Source organism: Primulina huaijiensis, chromosome 11, assembly GCF_012295235.1.
Source record: "Primulina huaijiensis isolate GDHJ02 chromosome 11, ASM1229523v2, whole genome shotgun sequence".
Taxonomy (NCBI): Eukaryota; Viridiplantae; Streptophyta; class Magnoliopsida; order Lamiales; family Gesneriaceae; genus Primulina; species Primulina huaijiensis.
Window position 1 is genome coordinate 2,401,218 of NC_133316.1, and position 25,934 is coordinate 2,427,151.

General features: G+C 38.9%; 2 protein-coding genes and 1 pseudogene across 10 annotated transcripts; 1 reads left to right on the forward strand and 2 right to left on the reverse strand.

Annotated features, from left to right (window-relative positions):
• Window positions 1-3,414: 3,414 nt before the first annotated feature.
• On the reverse strand, window positions 3,415-3,912 carry LOC140987733 (uncharacterized). Its single transcript, XM_073456385.1, has one exon. It carries the CDS (start codon window positions 3,910-3,912, stop codon window positions 3,415-3,417), a length of 498 nt encoding a protein of 165 aa, XP_073312486.1.
• Window positions 3,913-7,035: 3,123 nt separating this feature from the next.
• LOC140988116 (uncharacterized) lies at window positions 7,036-13,307 on the reverse strand. 9 transcript variants are annotated; one of them, XM_073457055.1, is made up of 7 exons: window positions 12,037-12,556; window positions 10,820-10,870; window positions 8,451-8,511; window positions 7,883-7,947; window positions 7,530-7,604; window positions 7,381-7,429; window positions 7,036-7,236 (listed from the first exon to the last, which is right to left on the reverse strand). In XM_073457055.1, exons 1-7 carry the CDS (start codon window positions 12,139-12,141, stop codon window positions 7,157-7,159), a joined length of 486 nt encoding a protein of 161 aa, XP_073313156.1. In that variant the 5' UTR covers window positions 12,142-12,556; the 3' UTR covers window positions 7,036-7,156. The 9 variants fall into 9 exon arrangements, with proteins under 9 accessions (XP_073313156.1, XP_073313160.1, XP_073313159.1 ...); XM_073457053.1 differs by lacking the exons at window positions 7,036-7,236; window positions 7,381-7,429; window positions 7,530-7,604; window positions 7,883-7,947; window positions 8,451-8,511 and adding exons at window positions 9,050-9,380; window positions 9,707-9,758; window positions 9,864-9,950; window positions 10,389-10,422; window positions 13,197-13,307 and having other exon boundaries at window positions 12,037-12,212; XM_073457052.1 differs by lacking the exons at window positions 7,036-7,236; window positions 7,381-7,429; window positions 7,530-7,604; window positions 7,883-7,947; window positions 8,451-8,511 and adding exons at window positions 9,050-9,380; window positions 9,707-9,758; window positions 9,864-9,950; window positions 10,389-10,422 and having other exon boundaries at window positions 12,037-12,212; window positions 12,306-12,530.
• On the forward strand, window positions 13,073-14,531 carry LOC140987735 (agamous-like MADS-box protein AGL62; annotated as a pseudogene).
• The last annotated feature ends 11,403 nt before the right edge of the window (window positions 14,532-25,934 follow it).

Sequence of the window (25,934 nt, forward strand, 5' to 3'; positions counted from 1 at the left end):
CTATGATCAAGTAAGAATTTTAAATTTGAAATATATGTTTTAGATTATTAATATATCCTAGTACGAGGAGAGGGCGAAATTATGAATGAGTATACCTAAGAAAATTTTTAAAAAAATCCTTAATATAAAAATCAATCATCTTTAAAAAAAAAATGAGTAATACTATATATACAATCAGAGTTATATAACAATTCTTACCTAATAAAAAATATAATACAAAATTTTATTTTATCAAATCTCATTATTACATTGAATACAAAATCCTATATATAATCAAAATATCAAGATATAATAGCGAAATCTCATTATATAATTTTTGTAAATATCGTTGTATGATATATTGATCGTATTTTTAACATTGTTCTTGTGCCTTTTAAAAGATGAGCATAAAATCCATCGTAAATAGGTCAAATATTCCTGATTTGGAAAAAAAATAGAATGACAAAAAACGATAATTAATTTTTTGATTAGGTATATGTCAGACACGTATTTATATTCGTGAGAAATATCGATTCGATTTATATTTGAATTGAAAAGTAAAACTTTTTCATTAAAAAATATTATTTTTTAATGAGTCGTGTCAGATAAAAAACTGGTCTATTGATATGTGGTTCGTATGAATTTTTTTATAAGGGAAATTGGACTTCACTCTCCAGCCGCTGTTTTTTTTTGTGTCCAGTCCCTGGGTACTTTTTTAGTACCACATTTTTGTGGGTAGGGAGTGAACCCAAATAAATGTTTTGATTGTGGATTTTTCACCAACTTCCCCATTTTTATACATGTTTTTTTTTTTAATATTTGAGAAGGAGAAGGATATCATTCGCCCTATGACGAGTGAAGACGCAGACAAGAAAACTGGGTGAGGGATCGAGAATGTTCGAACTGGCAGATTGGAGGATTTGGGATAAAATTTAAAAGTAAAGTAAATAACTTATCGGGCCTTCAATTCACATATTAGGCCTTGGTAGGAGTGAGATATATATAATTCACGTATATTTAGAGCCCAAGTCCCACTACATATTCACATGTCTAAATGGGACTGTTGGTTGCCAAATTATTGGATTTAAAAAAAATTAAATTCACTTAACAAAGGCAAAAGTATCCCACATTATTTCTAATTTAATAAATCATCGTTGTCAAGAAGTGGAACTAGGATGAATCTTTAGTAAGATTCATTCAGCTTTCTTTCATGTGAATTCACCATTTCCGAAGATGTATTATTACACAGAATTTAAAATATTTGAATTACACCGTAAATGACAGCTAGCTTTAATACGAAAGACTAATACGAAGCATTTGTCTTTATTTCTTTTATTTCTTTAGATTTCTCTTTAGCTCAACTACATCCTTCATCCATGGATATTTGCTTATGCAGATTGGTTGGAATTGCCAGCAGCTTTGTTCCTTCTCCTCGTGGTGGCTCCTAGCTTCTCTGCCGACGCGATGAGGGGAGGCATAGCCGGAGTGATTATACGCCTTATCATCGGATGTTATCTGTTGAAGGAACACATTCGAGCAATGGCATTTCAAACTCCATTGGGATACTTCTCTTCTTGTATCCAGTTTGGGCAGCGGTAATGCACTTTTTTTAGTAGAGTTTTCTGTCAAGGAATTACGTGACATAAAAATATTAAAATTGCAATAATTAATAGTTTCCTATAAATCTACAAAATATTGTTTTTTTATTTAATAAATATTTATAAAAACATAATGTCACTGGTTGAATGAAGCTAACGTGGAAGCACAATTTTTTAATAAACTTTTAAAAAATTTATAATATGCATGCAATTCATGTATATACAGATTATGCTTTTTGACAACAAAATTTTCATATGCATTTTTATATGGTCACTTCAATTTTTTTTTTCTTTAATATATTTTTACAATTTTTTTGTGAATTCCTTGTGTTTTATAAATACATAATCCAAGAAAAAGTTTATTATTTTTCGATTTTTAGTGTTATTTTCTTTTCTTTTGTTTTATTATGTTCACTAGCTTAGTGGACGATAAATACTAACAATCAAATTTGGAATTCATAATCGTTTTTGTTTATAAAAATTAGATTTGTACTGCTTCAATTTTGACTCAAATTGGTGCGTTACACCTGACATACTTACTCTCACATAAATTTTAGATCAAACAGTTTGGTTCAAATATGGTGCTTGAGTTTTATTTAGTAAATGCTCGCATTGTTACTCCATTTTGTGAGGTCATGTAACAATAGTGCATTCATCAAATGTTAATTTAAGTATTAAAGAAATGCGAGCCCTCGTAAACTATTAAATAAAATTAGTGATTCAGTCATTTGTATTGCGTGTGTGATATAGCTTCAAATTAAAATCTGTAAAATAGGACATAAAGTTGTTTTTTGATGACATGAGAACCGACGGTTGCTGACAACGTTGTCGGTAAAGAAAAAAATTGATGAAATGGAAAGAGGAACATGATATAATCAGTTGAAAGAAGTCGCAGAGAATATTGTAAACGAAATTTACAAATAACAGAATGATTGAAACAAGTTCGTGAAGGAAAAGCTGTATCAAAATGAGTATCGTATATGTAAAAAAATCTAACCAAGTCATGTAGCAAGTACAGTTTCCTTAAAATAGATACATCCCCTCCGGTAGACCCGCAGTGATGTTGCACAAATCACAACACTGACGAACGAAAGAGTACCTGAACTTTATTAGCGAAAAACGCAAGAGCAGAATGCAGGAACGAGGAGGAAAGTTGATTTGTGGTGTGTCTTTTGGCCTTGGCACATCCTGCATTTATACACGCAGATGACACACATATGAAAGACCGAAGGTTGTCATCAATAGGACAATCGAAGCACCAACAGTCAGGCCATGTGAAAGATCTCAAGGGCATGCGAAAGGTCTCGAGGGAAAAAAAATTGCAAAAGGTGACATAGACTAACTAAGTGATTTTTGTCTTGATCGGTCCGTCTAATGTGGGACCGATGCGTCCAAGTCGTGCTCGTATGCTTGCACACAAGTCAAGCCTTTTCCAATTCCAATCGGGAACATGCTTTGCACCACTTATACCGGTGTACACGAGAGAGAACATTTTGACCAATCATTCTTACCCTACCACAAAGTGTAACATAATATAATCTCATCTATACCACTTTATTTTTCCTATGTTGGAAAAACCCATCGTCCTTTAATTTTCATTCACACATAAGGAAAGCCCATTAATACACAGAACCAAATATATATATTATTTATATATAATCCAACATATCGATAGAATCTGTAGATATGTGAAATGTTGGGGGAAAAGTTGGAAGGAAAATTAGCAACCCACAACAAACAGTTGCTCTAATGAAATCGTTTTCTATGAGGCCAAATTTGTCAGGTTTCAACAATGTTTGCGAGATTTTGTTCTTTTTTTTTGAGTGGAAATCAGATATTATGCATTAATTAAATCAACAGTAGCTACATCCATCAACCACGATGGGTAAAAACCATCCATCCAACATGAACGAGAAGGATGAGATAAAACAAAATGCGCTAAACAGTGCGCTAACTTGTTTGCATTTCTACTAACATGATTTAACTTTTTAAATCTACCAGAAGTTAAGATATCCAATATGTTCAAGACTAACAGTCCTTGATGGTTGCGAGCCTCAGACTTCGACGTCACCTCTTTAACAGCATTACAGGAGTCCGAGAAGACCCAAACATCAGAAAAGTTACCTCTCACAGCAAGCATCAAACCAAAATGGATAGCCGAGAGCTCTGCCTCCAACACTGATCCTGGTCTACGTATGCCTATGGCTGAGGCAGGAAAAATAATTTCACAATGATTTCGAATCAGAGCACCCACGCTATATTTACCAATAGTATCATTAAACCCAGCATCGACATCAAGTCGCCATTGCCCCAACGGAGGAGGCACCCACCTCATGTCCCTGCTACTCTGCACCTCCCCTGAAGCTAAATTCCAAGCACATCTAGCTGTTTTAAATTGCTCAAGATATGACAATACCCACTCAACTTTAATACATTTGTTGGGAATTTGGCTATTATGTTTTAAAATACAAATCTCTTTCCAAATTGCTCAAACAAGCATTGCAAACAATTCAAAATCAGCAGTTGAAACTTGATCCATTAAGCGAGATTTTGTTCTTATTGGGCAACAATCAGTTATGGTTGACTAAGTAGAAATACCTGATTGCATGCCATTGGCTAATTTCTACGTGTCCCGAAATTGGTAAAATGTGGCCTATTTATGCAAGCCATTAAATGGCTGTTAATATAAAATTTGAATCGAAGTTTTAGTAATTATAAACTAAATTTGATTTTACTTAATTAAAATTTATAAATACATATTATCCAAAAATCTTATTGGATTGAGTACAGATAAACCGTGATCTCTAATTAAATTGATCTCGCGATTAATAGCTATCTCTGTGAAAGATTCGGTTGTTATCGGCAAGGACATAATAAAATATATGTTGGTTAGTACTCCTTTCAGCTAGTGTATCCAAGAAATCTAAATTGGTCGTTACTATTTTCGAAAACACGATAAGGACACGTGGCACCTTCTGTTTAAACAACGGTGACTTTGTCAAAAGTATTAGCCTTGTTTACCAAATTGTGTTTTATATACATGTACTAGTTAAAGACCTCAGACAGATGTTCAAATAAAATACACAAATAATTAAGTATTAATTAGCACCGTTCAGTGTTCTTTCTTTGTAGACGTACGCATGTCTGAATTTGTTAAATTTCTTGAAACCCTTTTTTCCATATCCATGGGCAGTCCGAATGGCATCATTGTTTAGTTCCATAAGCAAGCACAATCACTTTATTTGGAAGAAAATAGTGAAGAACTACACTGTTATCTTGTTACTCGATTGATATATATTATTACAGAAAAATGTATAATTCCCAGAATCTAGAATGACATATAGCGAGATTTTGGGATTTGGAGTATTATGGAGGATCGTCATATGGGGATTTAACAAAGTTTATCCCTGTTATGATTCAGAACCTGTAGTTGTAGCCTATAAATACAATCCATGGTCACATTATATATTATTTTCATTGTATGTCTTTTTTTTGTTTTGTTTAATTATTCAATTTCCTTCAACACCCAAATTACTAATTAAGTAATCTTCTTATAACGAAATATGTGTATGTATTTTCACTAAGTTATGTACATATTTTATTAAATCCTTAATAATTTTGGAAATTAATTATTACATACCCTTGGCATAGTCAAATAATTAATACTAGGAGTTTTGAAATATATATATATTTGAAATAAATTTTAGTAGTATTTTAACTTGCAAGATTTTGTTTGGGCTTGGGCTTGGGCTTTACCGGAGCGCCGGGTTACAGATTCATCTGTATCAAAATCCTATCGCTATACAACAAAAACCCCAAAAATCTGTATCAAAATCCTATCGCTATACCACCCTCAAACTCTCTTCGCCGCGGAGAGAAAAGAAAAAAAGGTGGAATCTTGCGGGTGTCAAATTCAAGAGTAGCAATTCAGGTAAATCTATGTTTGTGCTTTAAGTTCGATCAAATTTTGTGGGTGATTTTGATAGTTTGAGTGGATGGGAGAACTTTGGGAATTTCAAAGAATTGAACATTTACCCATCGGATTTCTATTGAAAGTTTTTTAAGCTTTAAAGTGTAATTCAGACGACGGAGTGGATGTGATTGAGGGATTTATTATAGGGTTTATGAGTGAGCCATGTCCTGGAAATTTATTTGAAAGTGTGGTTGAAGGTTAAAACAGGTTAGTTTCTTAATACATAAAAATTATATATGTTAAATTTGATTATTCCTCGTTGAATTATATAAGAACTAGATATCAAGCATGATTAGTTTGTTTCGATTAGCATACAAACTTGACATAGATTTTAAGTTTTTATTTTGAGCTTGAGGGACATGAGTATTGTTTTTTGTTTTTTTTTTTTGGGAATGAGCAATTCTGACTGCAGATCGTCGCATATGGAGAACATTCATGAGAGGAAGAAACCTACAATGGGTCGTCGCAAGATTGAAATGAAAAAAATACAGAAAAAAACAAGCTTGCAAGTCGCGTTTACCAAAAGACGAATAGGGCTATTCAAAAAGGCCAGTGAATTATGCATTTTGTGCGGTTCGGAACTCTCCATTATCGTACAATCTCCGGCAAAGAAGTTTTACGCATTCCACAGCCCATCTGCGCGCCATGGTTTTATTACTAATTATATCAGCCATATAGATAATGCCAGAACCGAGTACGAAGAGGCTGTTAGAATGTTGGAAGAAAAGAAGAAGGAAGTGATTGGTACTTCAACGAACCTTGAAACCAAGGAGCGTGAATTCTGGTGGGATCAGCAACTTGAGGAGATGGATCCTCAAGAACTTGAAGGATATGTGGAAAGTTTAGAATCTCTGAGGAAGAACGTTTCGTCCAGAATTGAAGAGATGGAGAAATGGAGTCGGTTTTAGCAGCATTAATTACATTATATATATATATGTGTGTGTGTGTGCATTTTTCGGACATCATATAAAATAAATGCGTTTTAAAATATAATAAACATTTTTTTGGGGTTTTCCAATTTTGAAAGTTCATGTCGATGTAAGTTGTTAAATTTTTATTTTAGGAGAAAGAGATTAAATATTGTGTGGTAAGTTATATATTAATTTCATTGTATGTATTTTTATTTTTTGGTTTAATTATTCAATCTCCTTCAACACCCAAATTACTAATTAAGTAATCTTCTTATAACGAAATATGTGTATGTACTTTTACAAAGTTATGTACATATTTTATTAAATCCTTAATAATTTTGAAAATTAATTATTACATAACCTCGGCATAGTCAAATAATTAATACTAGGAGTTAGTGGATGTCAATACCCATCGGATTTCTATTGAAAGTTTTTTAAGCTTTAAAGTGTAATTCGGACCACGGAGTGGATGTTAATATATAGAGATTTAAAAATTAGATCGTTATCTTGTTCCTGGAAATCGTTCAGATTTGATGATTTTCGATCAGATTTTGATATCTAAGATTATTATCGGTAAATCTAAAACATTTATCCTATAAACAATAAGACAAAACAAATCTTTGAAAGATACACTGGTTTTTCCTTTTAAAAATAAAATATCTAATTAATTTGTTGCATCCAACGTTCTCGATTCCTCATGTTAATTCTTTAGTAGTGAGCGGAGGTGGTAGCTCTCTCATCTCAAATAGGATGAAGGCTGAGGGCACTGATGAACCTGGAATACAAAATGTCAACAAGAGACATAAATTTGAGTGGAAGTAACAAAAGCATGAAATGAAATTAATACATTTATTCCTTTGCGCTACCAAGATCCAGTTAGTACTCATAACTTTTGGAACGAAGAAATTAAAACCTTTACCTATGAAATAATACAAAACCTGCAGAAGAGCTGTATAGAGGCCATCCATCTGTTTCCCATGCCAGTGATACAACAGATGCAGTACATAGAATGCTACCTTCGCAGAAATTAACTTTGAAATATGAACGTAACAACTAACAAGAACTTACAGGAATATTTGTAGCAAGAGCAACAGAAGCACTCGATGTAAAACTGACAACACATACAATGGCCAAACCAGCAACCTGTATGTAGAAGAGTGTAACAAAATATTATGAGAAAGCGATTGGATTATCACTAAAATCATCACAAACATACAAATGAATGGATACATAATCAAGCCGTTCGTTCATTCACAAAAAATAATTAAGACATTCAAAACAATAAGAAAATTCTCATTCAAATAACTTTTACTCCAATTACATTTCAAGTCACAACTTTCTCAAAATTCAACATGTACAAAAGGTTATTTATTAGCATGGCGAACCTATTGCTAGTTTGTGAATAAGATTTGAGTAGCTACCTTCCACATTTCTGATGAAGACCGTTCAGATCTCACTTTTCTCATTTTCAGGAACAATACAAGCCCTACAGACCAAAGATGTCTAATGAATATATATAGAGAGAGAGGAGGGAGAGAGAGGCTTACATGCAGTGAACATATAACGTAAAAAGAAAAACAAGAGTTTGTTTTGTATGGTGAAGAAGCATGCTCGTGTATTTTAAAAAAAGTCAAGTTACACGGACCACTAATTTTATCAATCAGATATTTGAGATGTCTTCTCCATCCCTCCTTCTTCCTCTCAAGAAATAAATATATTAAATTTTAAGATAAAATCATAGTACAAAATAATGATCCACAAATATGAGATTTGCAGCATAACAACTTCAAATGTATGGATTCCATTTATCCCGCTGCGCCCAATTTCCCCAACTTGTAAAAAAGCGGCTTTTGAATTACGCTTGTATTAGCTAATTTTTCATATATTAGATGCATAAGGTATATAAAAAATTACTATCCATATTATCTCTAGAACTTGCAGAAAGAAAGACAAATGTGAAAACTAAAGTTTGGTACTATAGGTTCTTACCATAGCATGCCAAGGCAATTCCCAGTAAAAGAACTGATATGGAAATGAGATCTACATACACCTGCAAGATGTTTACGAATCTCCATTTTTCAATCCTTGATTCCCAAAGAAAGAGAGATAGAGACGTGTTATATTTCCATTTAAACATTAACAACAGAAACAAATATGAAACTAGTCTCTGTGAGCATCTACTTTCAAATGAAATAATCAATCAAGCTACCACAGTTTGATGCCAGTGTTCAGTACAGGGCAGCCTCAGGAGATCATTTATGTTAAACTTGTCCAGAAATAAAATTTGCAAGAAATAAAACCAAAAGAACAATCATAACATAAGACAGAGAGCAGGTACAAGACTTCAGTTTTTAGAAAAATTAAATATAAATTTTCAAAAACTTCTCATAAACGCCCCCTTTAGATCCCCCCTCTTTTTCTCTTATGTAGGGAACAGAACGATCATTTTACTTGAGATGCAAGCAATTCTTTACAATCAGCATCATAATAAGAGCAAGAGAGGAGTATAACATAGTCTAATTAATCAGTCCAAGTAAGAGAGGATAACAAAGATGAAAGGCATACATGCCTGAGCCACAACTACGGAGTCAATAGGATTCTTTCCCATCCCAATCCATATCAGCAACGAAGATGCAACCATAATTGCAGTGACTATAACAGTAACCTGGTCGAAATTTGTTATTGGATAAGATAAAATATTTATACCAAAGAGTTTTTCGGCTAACACAAGCGAAAAAATGTATCTGTAACAGAATCACAACTTTTTGCCGACTTCCTATTTCAATAAACCGAAAGGTGCAAAAATTGCAGCAACTACTGGCACTATAATTAGTTTTACTGATCTTCTCCAGTAGGGCTTCTCCGGAGCTACATTCTTCGTCTTCTTCATCATCATTTGTTTGATGGCAAAGGTCCACCCTGTAAGTTACAAGTTTCAACTAAGACCGATCTGTAGTGAAATGCAAACTCTTCATATACTAAGACGATAATGGTTGGTCAGCGTATTCAAAAAGCTAGGTTTTTGTGCAAATGTGAGATTTACCCCTTGAGATAAACATAATTCAACTTAATGTATTGCATATATTATTAAAAACAGAAGACATGGGAAATCATGAAAAACATATTTAATATGACACTTGTCTTTTTTTATATAGACACTGCATTAATCACACATGCAAGAGCAAAACGCCAGATTATGGATGTATCAGACACTATTATATTCATTCCCTCGAAAAAGAAATTACCAAAATGATAAGAGTAGAAGAAATGTCGCAACAAACAAAATTTTGGGAAAAGCTGCAAACAAATAATATCTCTAGGTCAAATACCCACATAGGGTAACCACAGACATATAAAAATTTAGAATCCAAATAACAGCCTTGTAAGTTGTAACCTGCATACCCATGATAATGAAACCACAAGACTGTGGCCAGAAAAGCCAATCCTTACAAGCAGCGAGGGGAGTTAACCCAAAATAAAGCAAATAACCTGTCGAATAATTTCCAATTCAATTTAGCAAAAAAAGGCCAAACAGGAAAGCTACTTGAAAACTGGTAGTCAACAACAATGCAAAAGCAAATGAAGTAAATCTATCATAAAACATGTGTAGAATCCAATGAAAACCATGATCATCGCAGGCAGTAACATAAAAATGTTATCGTCAAGGGAACTCCAAGCAAGCAGTGATCTGGTTGCTGTTACAAGTTCGACATAATTCATTTTTGACTTGTCACAACTTTTTAAAGAAAACCACATGAAGGGCATATAACTACGACATAAATAAAAGGGGACCTAGATATCTTACAGTATATTGTCAATGAGGACTAATGAAAAAGCAAACAGATGACCGCAATCAAAGAGCTAATATAGAATCTAATAAAGCAAATGCCTCTGAAATGACAACTATAAAAAACTAGTAATTCTCAGCAAAATTTGATGTTCCAATCAGTAGATGAAAGACCTAATATTGAAAAGACATATCAGAGAGACTCGAACAAAACAAAAGTTCAGCTAATTTTGCGCCATGAAACCTTAGATCGTATCCCAATATCTCAACCACAACGTAAAAAAAAAAATAGCATTTCCGCATTAGAAAAACAAGGTATAGGGTTGCACCTATAAAACATTGAACAATGAAAATTTGTAGTTAGGAGCAGACAATCACTGAGGTGATTGTGATAAAAGTGAAGTGATTGAGTAAAGCACTGACAAAGTAAAACAAAATTACCGATTCCCATTTAGCACATGATACCCAGTAACTTAGAGAAACCATTTATTGTGGTAGCATATACAAATTGCATGTTATTGCCAAAAGGATTAATAACCAAGGGGTTTATAAAAGTGAAGTAACTGCATACCTTTTGGGCGGTCCACCCAAGATGTGAATTCCTTAAATGAATTCTTATCATCTGCAACAATGGATAGGGAATAACAAATCACAAATCAATACTGAAGTTTATCATTTCATTTGAATGCTGAAAAAACATCACTATTGTTGATAGAGAAGTTTAAAAAGCAGCAACCATTAGTAAATATAGCAAAAGAATATTCAACATCATAGAAATCTTCAGAAGCTTGTACCCATAAAACCAAAAACACTTTACTACAATGTTGCAAACAACTAGCAAATAAATACCGATAATAAAAAAAGTATTACCACGAGAAATTAAATTTAAATGTTTCCACTGGTGCACTCATTAATCACGTTGCTAACACAATAGGCATATTTTACAATGTGACAGTAACATCATCAAAAAATGGCAAGAATAACGTGTTGAGCAACTATATCAATACTCATCAACTAGCTGCATGACAAAGTTGTCATTTTTGGTGTGTCATTCACATTCAAGACCTCAGAACTCACCATCCAACAAGAACAACTAGCAATTCCATGTAATTTGCAGTGACTATAAATGGAATTGCATCAGTGATTTCATGCAAAAAAAATTGCTTCATGGAGAATCATTACTCGTACAAGAAAATAATGATCTCTAACCAAACAAACCTAGATAAATCTTTCACCTCAATATTTTAAGGTTCACAACCTCAGGAAAATATTCAAGCATTCCATTTACGCATTATAAAAAAAAAACAAAAACATCTTATGCTGAAACTGAGCTTTTAACTTGGATTTGACAGAAATCAGGTACAAATTTAAAAGAAATTATATTTCGAATTCACAAACCTTGATCCTCAGCTATTAAATTGGATTGACATGTCTGATTGCTTAAAAAGAAGCCTAGAGTTGCTCCAATTATGCAATAACTTGCCACAATTATAGCCAAACTAAATTTCAAGAAAATACTCTAAACCGTCTTTTTTACCATCACAAAGTATAAAACCAAAACAATAATATAAATATAGACAACAAACACAAAAAAAGGAAAGGAAACCGATGATAGCAGAATTTTTTTCTAAAAAAGTATGTCAAAGGCACTTTAGAGTCCCAGCGACGCACTCTTCCACAATAACAAGATGGCGATACTACAAGAAAAGCCCATCAAGTCTCATGATCAATGAAACTTATACACACATCCATCAAACCAAAAGAATCAGAAAAAAATGCAAGAATTACCTGATAGAAGGCAATAATTGCAATCCCGCCGTCAACACAAGCCAAGCCCAAATCCACCCCCACTACCTCCTTCGGATAGCATCTCCCATCTCTCAATTCCAGCATTTTCTTTTTATTTTTTCTTTCACGCGGAAGACAAACAAACACACAGTGGCCTCCGTGTGTCCCTTAGTTTTCTGCACGGGTTTTTGAAGAAATCGGCACAATTGGAGAGGCGAGATTTGCAGTGGTAAATATATGTGTATACAACGAAAGGGAGTGGCAAGCACCTCTGCAGTAAATGTATGTTGAGAAGAAAGTGTTGTAGAGCGGCAAGAATCAAGAAGGATGTCCTTTTGTTTGATTTCGCTATTCTACAGATCTGCCTCCGGCTTCCCCGTCCCCACCAACCTTCTTCCCCTTCGTATCTCTATGTGTGTATTTTGTTGACTTCAAACAAAGAGTCGATTTGGGTAATTGGCCACAGAAGTCGGTGGCTGGGATTCCGAACCCTTTCCCGTTAAATTAATCGAACTTTATGATTTATTATTATTCGACTTAGTGACGGATTTTATTTGTGAGTATTTATGATAAATGATAATATTTTTGAAATAAAAAATAATATTTTTGATAAATTATAGTTTTGTTGTTATTATTATTATTGTATTTTTCTAAAAAAATGGAGATGTGTGTGTAGTTATAATTTGGTTGGTTGGTTAACATTATTCAAATTATAATATTACCTGCTAAAGGTACCTTGTATATATCTTATATTTCAAATGATGCAACCTTAATTCACTTTTTGGTCTAAGATCCTAATAAGTGATTATTAATTATTTTCTTTTCTTTTGTTTTCAGTTATAATCTTTGTGGGCAAAGAGATTTCTTCTTTTCATGTGCATGTTTCGGACATCATATAAACATAAACCCTCTGCACAAAGACAACAGGAACATGAATTAAGGAGAAGAACACTTCTCCAAATTTTATGTTGTCGCATATGGAGAACCTGCATGGGAGGAAGAAACTTACAATGGGTNACGGAAGACAAACAAACACATGGTGGCCTCCGTGTGTCCCTTAGTTTTCTGCACGAGTTTTTCACGAAACCGGCACAATTGGAGAGGCAAGATTTGCAGAGTGGTAAATATATGTGTATACAACGAAGGGGAGTGGCAAGCACCTCAGCAGTAAATGTATGTTGAGAAGAAAGTATTGTAGAGCGGCAAGAATCAAGAAGGATGCCCATTTGTTTGAAATTTCGCTATTCGACAGATCTGTAATTTGTTGACTTCAAACAAAGAGTCGATTTGGGTAATTGGCCACACAGCTGGGTGGCTCGTGGCTGGGATTCCGAACCCTTTCCCGTTAAATTAATGGAACTTTATGATTTATTATTTGACTAGTCACGGATTTTATTTGTGAGTATTTATATATTTTTGAAATAAAAAATAATATTTTTTATAAATTATATTTTGTTTTTGTTATTATTATTATTGTATTTTTTTTAAAAAAAATTTAGATGTGTGTGTAGTTATAATTTGGTCTCCATGCGTTTGGTTGGTTAACATTATTAAAATTATAATAATACCTGCTAAATGTACATTGTATATATCTTATATTTCAAATGATGCAACCTGAATTCACTTTTTGGTCTAAGATCCTAATAATTGATTATTAATTATTTTCTTTCCCTTTGTTTTCAGTTATAATCTTTGTGGGCAAAAAGATTTTTTGAAAATAGAGCTATTATATTTGGTAAATATCACTCATAGATGTCAAAAAAATATTGCCTAAATCTTCGAACAACTGTATTGGACAATAAAACTACGGAGTCGGTTTAAGCAGCATTAATTATNTACATAAAAAGCAAGCTTACAAGTCACGTTCACCAAAAGACGAATAGGTATATTCAGAAAGGCCAGTGAATTATGCATTCTGTGCGGTTCGGTACTCTCCATTATCGTATAATCTCCGGTAAAGTAGTTTTACGCATTCCACAGCCTATCTGCGGAATCCATGCTCCACATATTCGATATGGGAGATGGTTTTATTATTAATTATATCAGCCATATAGACGATGCCAGAACTGAGTACGAGGAGGCTGTTTGAATGTTGGAAGAAAAGAAGAAAGAAGTGATTGGTACTACAATGAATCGTGAAATCAAGGAGCGTGAATTCTGGTGGGATCAGCTAATTGAGGGGATGGATCTGCAAGAACTTGAGGGATATTTGGAAAGTTTAGAATCTTTGAGGAAGAACCTTTCGTCTAGAATTTGTCACAGTCCAGCCCACTTGTGATATTGTCCGCTTTGGCCCGAGGCCTCACGGCTTTAAAACGCGTCACAACATGCGACGTCCACACACACTGGCTCTGATACCAAATGTCACGGCCCAGCCCACTTGTAATATTGTCCGCTTTGGCCCAAGGCTTCACGGCTTTAAAACGCGTCACAAAGGGTTGCTACACGCTCATTTAAATGCCCAACATTTCTCCTGTGGTTTAGCGATGTTGGATTTCGCCTAACGGCCTTTTCACCCCACTTTCGGGACTCAGCGCCCTCGCTAAGGTTTTCCACACTATCCCTAACCCACGCGGAGTCGCTCTGATACCAAATGTCATGGTCCAGCCCACTTGTGATATTTTCCGCTTTGGCCCGAGGCCTCATGGTTTTAAAACGCGTCACAAGGGGTTGATACACGCTCATTTAAATGCCCAACATCTCTCCCATGGTTTAGCGATGTGGGATTTCGCCTAAGGGCCTTCTGACCCCTTCTTTCGGGACTCAGCGTCCTTGCTGAGGTTTGCCCCACCATCCCAAACCCACGCGGAGCTCTAAAGATGTCTCTATAAGATGGGGATTTCGAGTGGGATGTGATCAACAAGGAAAGACTTGATTCCATCTTTCGAGTTGCTTATTATCGATTGATAAACAAAGGTACGAGAAGGCGGACATTGTTTGGGTTCGAGAGTGGGAATTTGAGACTTTCTACACCAAAAATATTCTATTAAACGAAGGTATTCGTGCTTGGATGGCAGCTCAAGATCAGCCTCATGAAAACCTTATATTCCCTGAGGAGGTTCTACGACGTGGAAACGCTCTTTAATGGAACTTTAACTATAGCTGGTCGTGACCAAGAAACCACATGTTCCACCGCTTCTGCAGGCCCCCGTCAATTCCATTGAGTTTCGGTCCTGCGACCGTACTACCTAGGCGGAGTGTTTCACGCATTAGCTGGGCCCCTGATACGCGTAGACCAGGGCAAACACTCATCGTTTACGGCATGGAATACCAGGGTATCTAATCCTGTTCGCTCCCCATGCTTTCGCACCCCAGCGTCGGTAGGGACCCAGAGAGCTGCTACCAAATGTTAAATGCCCAACATCTCTCCCGTGGTTTAGCGATGTTGGATTTTGCCTAAAGGCCTTCTCACCCACCCATTTCGGAACTCAGCGTCCTTGCTGAGGTTTGCCCCACCATCCCAAACCCACTCGGAGTCACTCTGATACCAAATGTCATGGCCCGGCCCGGCCCAGCCCAGTTGTGATATTGTCCGCTTTGTCCCGAGGCCTCACGACTTTAAAACGCATCACAAGAGGGGGGTGAGAAGGCCATTAGGCGAAATCCCGCCTCTCTAAACCATGTGAGAGATGCTGATCATTTAAATGAGCGTGTAACAACCCCATGTGATGCGTTTTAAAGCCATGAGGCCTCGGGCCATAGCAGACAATATCACAAGTGGGCTGGGTTGTGACATTTGGTATCAGGGCGACTCCACGTGGGTTTGGGATTGTGGGGCAAACCTCAGCGAGGACGCGGAGTCCCGAAAGAGGGGTGAAAAGGCCCTTAGGCAAAATCCCACGTCGCTAAACCATTGGAGATATGCTGGGCATTTAAATGAGTGTGTAGCAACCCCTTGTGACACGTTTTAAAGCCGTGAGGCCTCGGGCCAAAGAGGACAATATCACAAGTTGGCTTGGCTGTGACATTTGGTATCAGAGCGACTCCACATGGGTTTGGGATGGTGGTCAAACCTCAGCGAGGACGCTGAGTCCCGAAAGAGGGGTGATAAGGCTCTTAGGCGAAATCCCACATCGCTAAACCACGGGAGATATGCTGGGCATTTAAATGAGTGTGTAGCAACCCTTTGTGAAACGTTTTAAAGCCGCGAGGCCTCAGGCAAAAGAGGACAATATCACAAGTGGGCTGGGCCGTGACATTTGGTATCAGAGCGACTCCACGTAGGTTTGGGATGGTGGGGCAAACCTCAGCGAGGATGCTGAGTCCCGAAAGAGGGGGTGATAAGGCCCTTAGGCGAAATCTCACATCGCTAAACCACGGGAGAGATGCTGGACATTTAAATGAGTGTGTAGCAACCCCTTGTGACACGTTTTAAAGCCATGAGGCCTCGGGTCAAAGAGGACAATATCAAAAGTGGGCTGGGTTCGGCCGTGAAATTTGGTATCAGAGCGACTCCGCGTGGGTTTGTAATGGTGGGGCAAACCTCAGCGAGGATGCTGAGTCCCAAAAGAGGGGGTGAAAAGGCCCTTAGGTGAAATCCCACATCGCTAAACTACGGGAGAGATGTTGGGCATTTAAATGAGTGTGTAGCAACCCCTTGTGACACGTTTTAAAGCCGTGAGGCCTCGGACAAAAGAAGACAATATCACAAGTGGGCTGGGCCGTGACATTTGGTATCAGAGCGACTCTACGTGGGTTTGGAATGGTGGGGCAAACCTCAGCGAGGACGCTGAGTCACGAAAGAGGGGTGAGAAGGCCCTTAGGCAAAATCCCACCTCTCTAAATGACGAGAGAGATACTGAGCATTTAAATGAGCGTGTAGCATCTCCTTGTGATGCGTTTTAAAGCCGTGAGGCCTCTGGACAAAACGGACAATATCACAAGTGAGTTGGGCTGTGACATTTGGTATTACAGCGACTCCGCGTGGGTTTGGGATGGTGGGGCAAACCTCAGCGAGGACGCTGAGTCCCGAAAGAGGGGGTGAGAAGGCCCTTAGGAAAAATCCCAAATCGCTAAATCACGGGAGTGATGTTGGGTATTTAAATGAGCGTGTAGCAACCCCTTGTGATGCATTTTAAAGGTTCAAGGCCTCGCGCCAAAGCGGACAATATCACTAGTGGGCTGGGCTTGGCCGTGACATTTGGTATTAGAGCGACTCCGCGTAGGTTTGTAATGGTGGGGCAAACCTCAGCGAGGACGCTGAGTCCCGAAAGAGAGGGTGATAAGGCCCTTATGCTAAATCACACATCATTAAACTACAGGAGAGTTGCTGGAAATTTAAAGCTGAGTCCCGAAAGGGGGGTGAGAAGGCCCTTAGGTAAAATCCCACCTTTTTAAACCATGGGAGAGATGCTGGTCATTTAAATGAGCGTGTAACAACCCCATGTGACGTGTTTTAAATCCCTGAGGTCTCGGGCCGAAGCAGACAATATCACAAGTGGGTTGGGCCGTGACATTTGGTATCATAGCGACTCCACGTGGGTTTGGGATTGTGGGGAAAAGCTCAGCGAGGACGCTGAGTCCCGAAAGAGGGGGTGAGAAGGCCTTTAGGCAAAATCCCACATCGCTAAACCACGGGAGAGATGATGGGCATTTAAATGAGCGTGTAGCAACCCCTTGTGATGCTTTTTAAAGCAGTGAGGTCTCGGGCCAAAGCGAACAATATCACAAGTGGGCTGGGCCGAGCCGTGACATTTGGTAACATAGCGACTCTGCTTCGGTTTGAGATGGTGGGGCATGCCTCAGCAAGGACGCTGAGTCCCGAAAGAGGGGGTGAGAAGGCCCTTAGGCAAAATCTCACATCGTTAAACCACGGGAGAGATGTTGGGCATTTAAATGAGCGTGTAGCGACCCCTTGTGACACGTTTTAAAGCCGTGAGATATCGGACCAAAGCGGACAATATCACAAGTGGGCTGGGTCGTGACATTTGGTATCAGAACGACTCCGCGTGGGTTTGGTATGGTGGAGCAAACCTCAGTGAGAACGCTGAGTCCCGAAAGAGGGGGTGATAAGGCCCTTACGCGAAATCTCATATCGCTAAACAACGGGAGAGATGCTGGGCATTTAAATGTGCATGTAGCAACTCCTTGTGACGGGGTTTTATAGCCGTGAGGCCTCGAGCCAAAGCGGACAATATTACAAGTGGGCTGGGCTATGACATTAGGTATCAGAACGACTCCGCGTGGGTTTGGGATGGTGGGACAAACCTCAGCGAGGACGCTGAGTCCCGAAAAAAGAATGAGAAGGCCCTTAGGCGAAATTCCACATCGCTAAACCACATGACAATATCAGTGTGATGCGTTTTAAAGCCATAAGGCTTCGGGCCAAAGTGGAAAATATAAATGTTAACAATAACCGGGTCTGGTCAATCTTCTTGAAAATTGAGAGAAACATGCATTATTTATTGATGATATTAAGTTAATTAACTCTGACTGAATATCTTTTCCCTAGTTTAATTTTTGGCAGAAACTTGTTGAAGTCGATATGGGTGACCCCGCTGATGATTCTCGTGGCTATTCAAACCTCGGAATGAATCTCACCTGCAACCTGAATTTCGATGATTTACTGTCCACTTTGAACTATGGAATTCTAGTACTTCTAATGATCTGGAAGCTTTTCTCGGAGGATTTTTAAAAAAGTTCAGGGTAGTAGACAAGGGCTTTATGAATGTCTTTCTCCGATATAATAACAGGGCATTTAATTGCACATACAATATATAAAACATTGATATTGTCATGCTGTGACGCGTTTGGTATCAGAGCCTGTGTGTGTGGACGACGCATGTTTTGACGCGTTTTAAAGCCGTGAGGCCTCGGGCCAAAGTAGACAATATCACAAGTGGGTTGGGCCGTGACAAATTCTAGACGAAACGTTCTTCCTCAAAGATTCTAAACTTTCCAAATATCCATCAAGTTCTTGCAGATCCATCCCCTCAATTTGCTGATCCTACCAGAATTCACGCTCCTTGATTTCACGATTCATTGTAGTACCAATCACTTCCTTTTTCTTTTCTTCCAACATTCTAACAGCCTCCTCGTACTCAGTTCTGGCATTATCTATATGGCTGGTATAATTAGTAATAAAACCATCTCCCATATCGAATATGCGGAGCATGGATTCCGCAGATGGGCTGTGGAATGCGTAAAACTTCTTTACCGGAGATTGTACGATAATGGAGAGTTCCGAACCGCACATAATGCATAATTCACTGGCCTTTTTGAACAGCCCTATTCATCTTTTGGTGAACGTGACTTGCAAGCTTGCTTTTTTCTGTATTTTTTTCATTTCAATCTTGCAACGACCCATTGTAAGTTTCTTCCTCCCATGCAGGTTCTCCATATGTGACAACGTAAAATTAGGAGAAGTGTTATTCTCGTTAATTCATGTTCCTGATGTCTTTGTGCGGGGGGTTTATGTTTTATATGATGTCTGAAACATGCACATGAATATACATATATTATATATATAAATAATGTAATTAATACTGCTTAAACCAACTCCTTAGTTTTATTGTCCAATATAGTTGTTCGAAGATTTAGGCAATATTTTTTTGGCATCTATGAGTGATATTTACCAATATAATAGCTCTCTTTTCAAGAAATCTCTTTGCCCACAAAGATTATAACTGAAAACAAAAAGAAAGAAAATAATTAATAATCACTTATTAGGATCTTAGACCAAAAAGGGGTGAGAATAACACAAGTGGGCTGGGCCATGACTTTTGGTTTTAGAGTGACTCCGCGAGGGTTTGACATGGTGAGGCAAACCTCAGCGAGGACACTGAGTCCCGAAAGGGGGGTGAGAAGGTCGTTTGGCGAAATCCCACGCCGCTAAAACACGGGAGAGATGTTGGGCATTTAAATGAACGTGTAGCAACCCCTTGTAACGCGTTTTAAAGCCGTGAGGCCTCGGGCCAAAGCGGATAATATGACTAGCGGGCTGGGTCGTAACATTTGGTATCATAGCGACTCCGCGTGGGTTTGAGATGGTGGGACAAACCTCAGCGAAGACGCTGAGTCCCGAAAGGGGGGGTGAGAAAGCCTTTAGGCAAAATCTCACACCGCTAAAACACGGGAGAGATGCTAGACATTTAAATGAGCGTGTAGCAACCCCTTGTGATGCGTTTTAAAGCCGTGAGACCTCAGGCGAAAGCGGACAATATCACAAGTGGGCAAGGCCGTGACATTTGGTATCAGAGCGACTCCGCGTGGGTTTGGGATGGTGGGAAAAACTTCAGCGAGGACGCTGAGTCCCCAAAAGGGGGGGTGGGAAGGCCCTTAGGTGAAATCCAACATCGCTAAACCAAGGGAGAGCTGTTGGACATTTAAATGAGCGTGTAACAATCCCTTGTGACCCGTTTTAAAGCCGTGAGGCCTCGGGCCAAAGCGAACAATATCACAAGTGGGTTGGGCCGTGACAGAATTGTAGAGATGGAGAAACTGCCAACTTATTCTTCTCCGTCATCTATATTGGCTGTCCCGAGTCAGGGTTCAAGGGAGGATAATATTAGTGGATTAATGCCTGTTCAGAATAACAGTAATAATCAAGAATTGAAAGTGAGCAATTTCTTTTCTTACATAAGTATCTATTTATAATCTTCATCATTTTACCTACTTTGCAAAGTCGATATTAGGGCTAGTTTTATTTTTTGATTACAATAACCGGGTTGGGTCAATCTTCTTGAAAATTGAGAGAAAAACGCATTATTTGTTGATGATAATAAGTTAATTAACTCTGAGTGAATATCTTTTGTCTTGTTTAATTCTTGGCAAAAACTCGTTGAAGTCGATATGGGTGACCCCGTTGATGATGCACGTGGTTATTCAAACCTCGGAATGAATCTGACCTGCAACCTGGATTTCGATGATTTCTTGTTCACTTTTAACTATGGGAATTCTAGTATTTCTAAGGATCTGGAAGCTTTTCTTTGAGGATTCTGAATAAAGTTCAGGGTAGTAGACTAGGGCTTTATGAATGTCTTTCTCCGATATAATTACAGGGCATTTAATTGCACATCCAATATATCGAACATTGATATTGTCCGCTTTAGCCCGAGTCCTCATGGCTTTAAAACGCGTTACAACGGGTTGCTACACGCTTATTTAAATGCCCAGAATCTCTCCCGTGGTTTAGCGAGGTGGGATTTCGCCTAAGGGCCTTATCACCCCCCTTTCGGGACTCAGCTTTAAATGCCCAGCAACTCTTCCATGGTTTAGTGATGTGAGATTTCACCTAAGGGCCTTCTCACAAAATCCCACATCGCAAAACTACGATAGAGATGTTGGACATTTAAATGAGCCTGTAGCACTCCCTTGTGATGCGTTTTAAAGCCGTGAGGCCTCGGGCCAAAGCGGACAATATCACAAGTGGGCTGGCCCGTGAAATTTGGTATCAGAGCGACTTCGCGTGGGTTTGGGATGGTGGGGCAAACTTCAGCGAGGACGCTGAGTCCCGAAAGGAGGGGTGGGAAGGCCCTTAGGTGAAATCCAACATCGCTAAACCAAGGGATAGATGTTGGGCATTTAAATGAGCGTGTAACAACCCCTTGTGACCCGTTTTAAAGCCGTGAGGCCTCGGGCCAAAGCGAACAATATCACAAAAGAGCTGGGCCGTGACAGAATTGTAGAGATGGAGAAACTGCCAACTTATTCTTCTCCGTCATCTATATTGGCTGTCCCGAGTTAGGGTTCAATAGAGGATAATATTAGTGGATTAATGCCTGTTCAGAATAACAGTAATAATCAAGAATTGAAAGTGAGCAATTTCTTTTCTTACATAAGTATCGATTTATAAGCTTCATCATTTTACCTACTTTGCAAAGGCGATATTAGGGCTAGTTTTATTTTTTAATTACAATAACCGGGTTGGGTCAATCTTCTTGAAAATTGAGAAAAACACGCATTATTTGTTGATGATATTAAGTTAATTAACTCTGACTGAATATCTTTTGTCTTGTTTAATTCTTGGCAAAAACTCGTTGAAGTCGATTTGGGTGACCCCGTTGATGATGCACGTGGTTATTCGAACCTCGGAATGAATCTGACCTGCAACCTGGATTTCGATGATTTATTGTTCAATTTGAACTATGGGAATTCTAGTACTTCTAATGATCTGAAAGCTTTTCTTTGAGGATTCTGAATAAAGTTCAGGGTAGTAGACTAGGGCTTTATGAATGTCTTTCTCCGATATAATTATAGGGCATTTAATTGCACATCCAATATATCGAACACTGATATTGACCGCTTTGGCCCGAGGCCTAATGGCATTAAAACGCGTCACAACAGGTTGCTACACGCTCATTTAAATGCCCAGAATCTCTCCCGTGGTTTAGCGAGGTGGGATTTCGACTAAGGGCCTTCTCACAAAATCCCACATCGCTAAACTACGATAGAGATGCTGGGCATTTAAATGAGCGTGTAGCAACCCCTTGTGATGCATTTTAAAGCTGTGAGGCCTCGGGCCAAAGCGAAAAATATCACAAGTGGGCCGGCCCGTGATATTTGGTATCAGAGCGACTCCGCGTGGGTTTGTGATGGTGGGGCAAACCTCAACGAGGACGCTGAGTCCCGAAAGAGGGGTGAGAAGGCCCTTAGGCGAAATCACACATCTCTAAACCACGTGAGATGCTGGGCATTTAAATGAGCGTATAGCAACCCCTTGTAACGCGTTTTAAAGCCGTGAGGCCATGGGCCAATGCGGACAATATCACAAGTGGAATGAGCTGTAACATTTGGTATCAGAGCGACTCGTTGTGGGTTTGACATAGTGGAGCAAACCTCAGCAAGGACGCAGAGTCCCGAAAGGGGGTGAGAAGGTCCTTAGGCAAAATCCCACATCGCTAAAATAAGATAAAGATGCTGGGCATTTAAATGAGCGTGTAGCTACCCCTTAAGATGCGTTTTAAAGCCATGATGCCTCGGGCCAAAGTGAACAATATCACAAGTGGGCTAGGCCGTGACATTTGGTATCAAAGCGACTCCGCGTGGGTTTGAAATTGTGGGGCAAACCTCGGCTAGGACGCTGAGTCCCGAAAGAGGGGGTGAGAAAGCCCTTAGGCAAAATCCCACATCGCTAAATCACGAGAGAGATGCTGGACATTTAAAAGAGCGTGTAACAACCCCTTGTGACGCGTTTTAAAGCCGTGAGGCCTCGTGCCAAACCGGACAATATCACAAGTGGGCTGGGCTTGGCCGTGACATTTGGTATTAGAGCGACTATGCGTGGGTTTGGGATGGTGGGGCAAACCTCAGCGAGGACGCTGAGTTCCGAAAGAGGAGTGAGAAGGCCCTTAGGCGAAATCTCACATCACTAAACCATGGGAGATATGCTGGGCATTTTAATGAGCGTGTAGCAATTCTTTGTGACGCGTTTTAAAGCCGTGAGGCCTCGGGCCAAATCGAAAAATATTACAAGTGGGCTGGGCAGTGACATTTGGTATCAAAGCGACTCTGCGTGGGTTTGAGATGGTGGGGTAAACCTCAGCGAGGACGCTCAGTCCCGAAAGGGGGTGAGAAGGCCCTTAGGCAAAATCTCACATCGCTAAACCACGGGAGAGATGCTGGGCATATAAATGAGCGGATAGCAACCCCTTGTGACGGTTTTTAAAGCCGTGTGGCCTCGGGCCAAAGCGGACAATATCACAAGTGGGCTGGGCCGTGACATTTGATATCAGGGCGACTCCGCGTGGGTTTGGCATTGTGGGGCAAAACTCAGCGAGGACGCTGAGTCCCGAAAAGAGGGGTGAGAAGGCCCTTAGGTGAAATTCAACATCTCTAAATCATGGGAGATATGCTGGGCATTTAAATGAGCGTGTAGCAACTCCTTGTGACCCATTTTAAAGCCGTGAGGCCTCGGACCAAAGCGAACAATATCACAAGTGGGCTGGGCCATGACAGAATTGAAGAGATGGAGAAACTGCCAACTTATTCTTCTTCGTCATCAATATTGGCTGTCCCGAGTCAGGGTTTGATGGAGGATAATATTAGTGGATTAATGTCTGTTAAGAATAACAGTAATAATCAAGAATTGAAAGTGATCAATTTCTTTTCTTACATAAGTATCAATTTATTATCTTCATCATTTTACCTACTTTGCAAAGTAGATATTAGGGCTAATTTTATTTTGTGTTTACATAACCGGTGGTCAATCTTCTTGCAAATTGAGAGAAACACATATTATTTGTTGATGATATTAAGTTAATTAACTCTAACTGAATATCTTTTCTCTTGTTTAATTCTTGGCAGAAACTCGTTGAAGTTTATGTGTGACTCCGCTGATGATGCACGTGGTTATTCAAACCTCGGAATGAATCTGAAATGCAACCTGGATTTCGATAATTTATTGTTCACTTTGAACTATGAGAATTCTAGTACTTCTAATGATCTGCAAGCTTTTCTTGGATGATTCTGAATAAAGTTCAGGGTAGTAGACTAGGGCTTTATGAATGTCTTTCTCCGATATAATAACAGGGCATTTAATTGCAAATCCAATATATCGAACATTAATATTGTCCGCTTTGGCCCAAAGCCTCGTGGCTTTAAAACACGTTATAAGGGGTTGCTACACGTGTATTTAAATGCCCATCATCTCTCCCGTTGTTTAGCGAGGTGGGATTTCGCCTAAGGGCCTTCTCACAAAATCCTACATCGCTAAACCACGAGAGAGATGCTGGGCTTTTAAATTAGTGTTTATGTAATGCCCGAGATTATATCACTGTCATTAGATATGAATTAATTGACAGAATTACAATTAATGAAGATTTCAGGGACTAAAGTGTGTTTGATGGAATCGAGTTGATATGATATAGAAATGTATGGACAAGAGTGTAAAACCAGTAGCCATCGCGCACATGCGCGCGGACGGACGCGCATATGCGCGAGAAGCTCATCGCGAAGGCAGAGTTATGCGAGCACATGCGCGGAGAAGGACGCGCATATGCGCGGAAGACTATTGTGCGAGACAGAACAGTTGGCGCACATGCGCGGCATAGGAGCGCGCATATGCGCGAGGGGTTCGAACAGCAACCTGCGAGAACAGAGATTCTCGCGCATATGCGCCGGGAAGGTGTGCTGCCGAGAAGTTGAATGGGGAGACCAGTAGGTCTCGCGCATATGCGCGGACGGGGGTCGCGCATATGCGCGAGACGTGTTGTTTGAAGAACGAGCCACTTTTCGCGCATCAGTAGATTGATATTGATCAGATTCAGTATTGATTGAGATGGTATTGTTGTATCGTTGACATTGATCAGATTATGTTTTGATTTGAGTATTGATCATAACAGATTTTGAATTGAGTTATATATTGATATTGTGCCTGTTCGATATTGTCATTGCCAGATTGGGTATGGACAGAGTTGAATTTGAGACTTCGACTTCGTCAAACGGAGAAGATAAAGGTATAAATTAATGTTGAGTTGGGATTGCACAACTCGAGTGAGGTTTGACTCGAGTTTCCCTAAATCACATACGTTATTTTATTTCATCGATATTTGCAATTAATGAATGAATTGATATGCTTGTTCTATTGATTTATAGATAGCAGGTATTAAATGATTGGTCTCTTGACAGAAGGGCCGGATAGTGAGGAATCGTCATTGGCCCATTGCACTTTGTCACAGGATAGTGTATGGCGGAAGTGCCATAGTCTTTGACGGATAGGTCAGGACATCGGACGTTTGGTCATATCGAAGTGGATAGAATTGGAGTTGCTTATATTACTGATGTTCGATATGGAAAGGGCCAAAGTCCGTGAATAAAGACGTACCACCACCCCGATCGGGAGTGTAGGTGGGTGTATGTTCTTATTCAGATCGGGATCCCTAGATTACGACTGAGTCGAGTCTGAGAATCACGGAGAGTGATTCATTGCTTGATATTGAATTATGTTCCTAATTATGGTA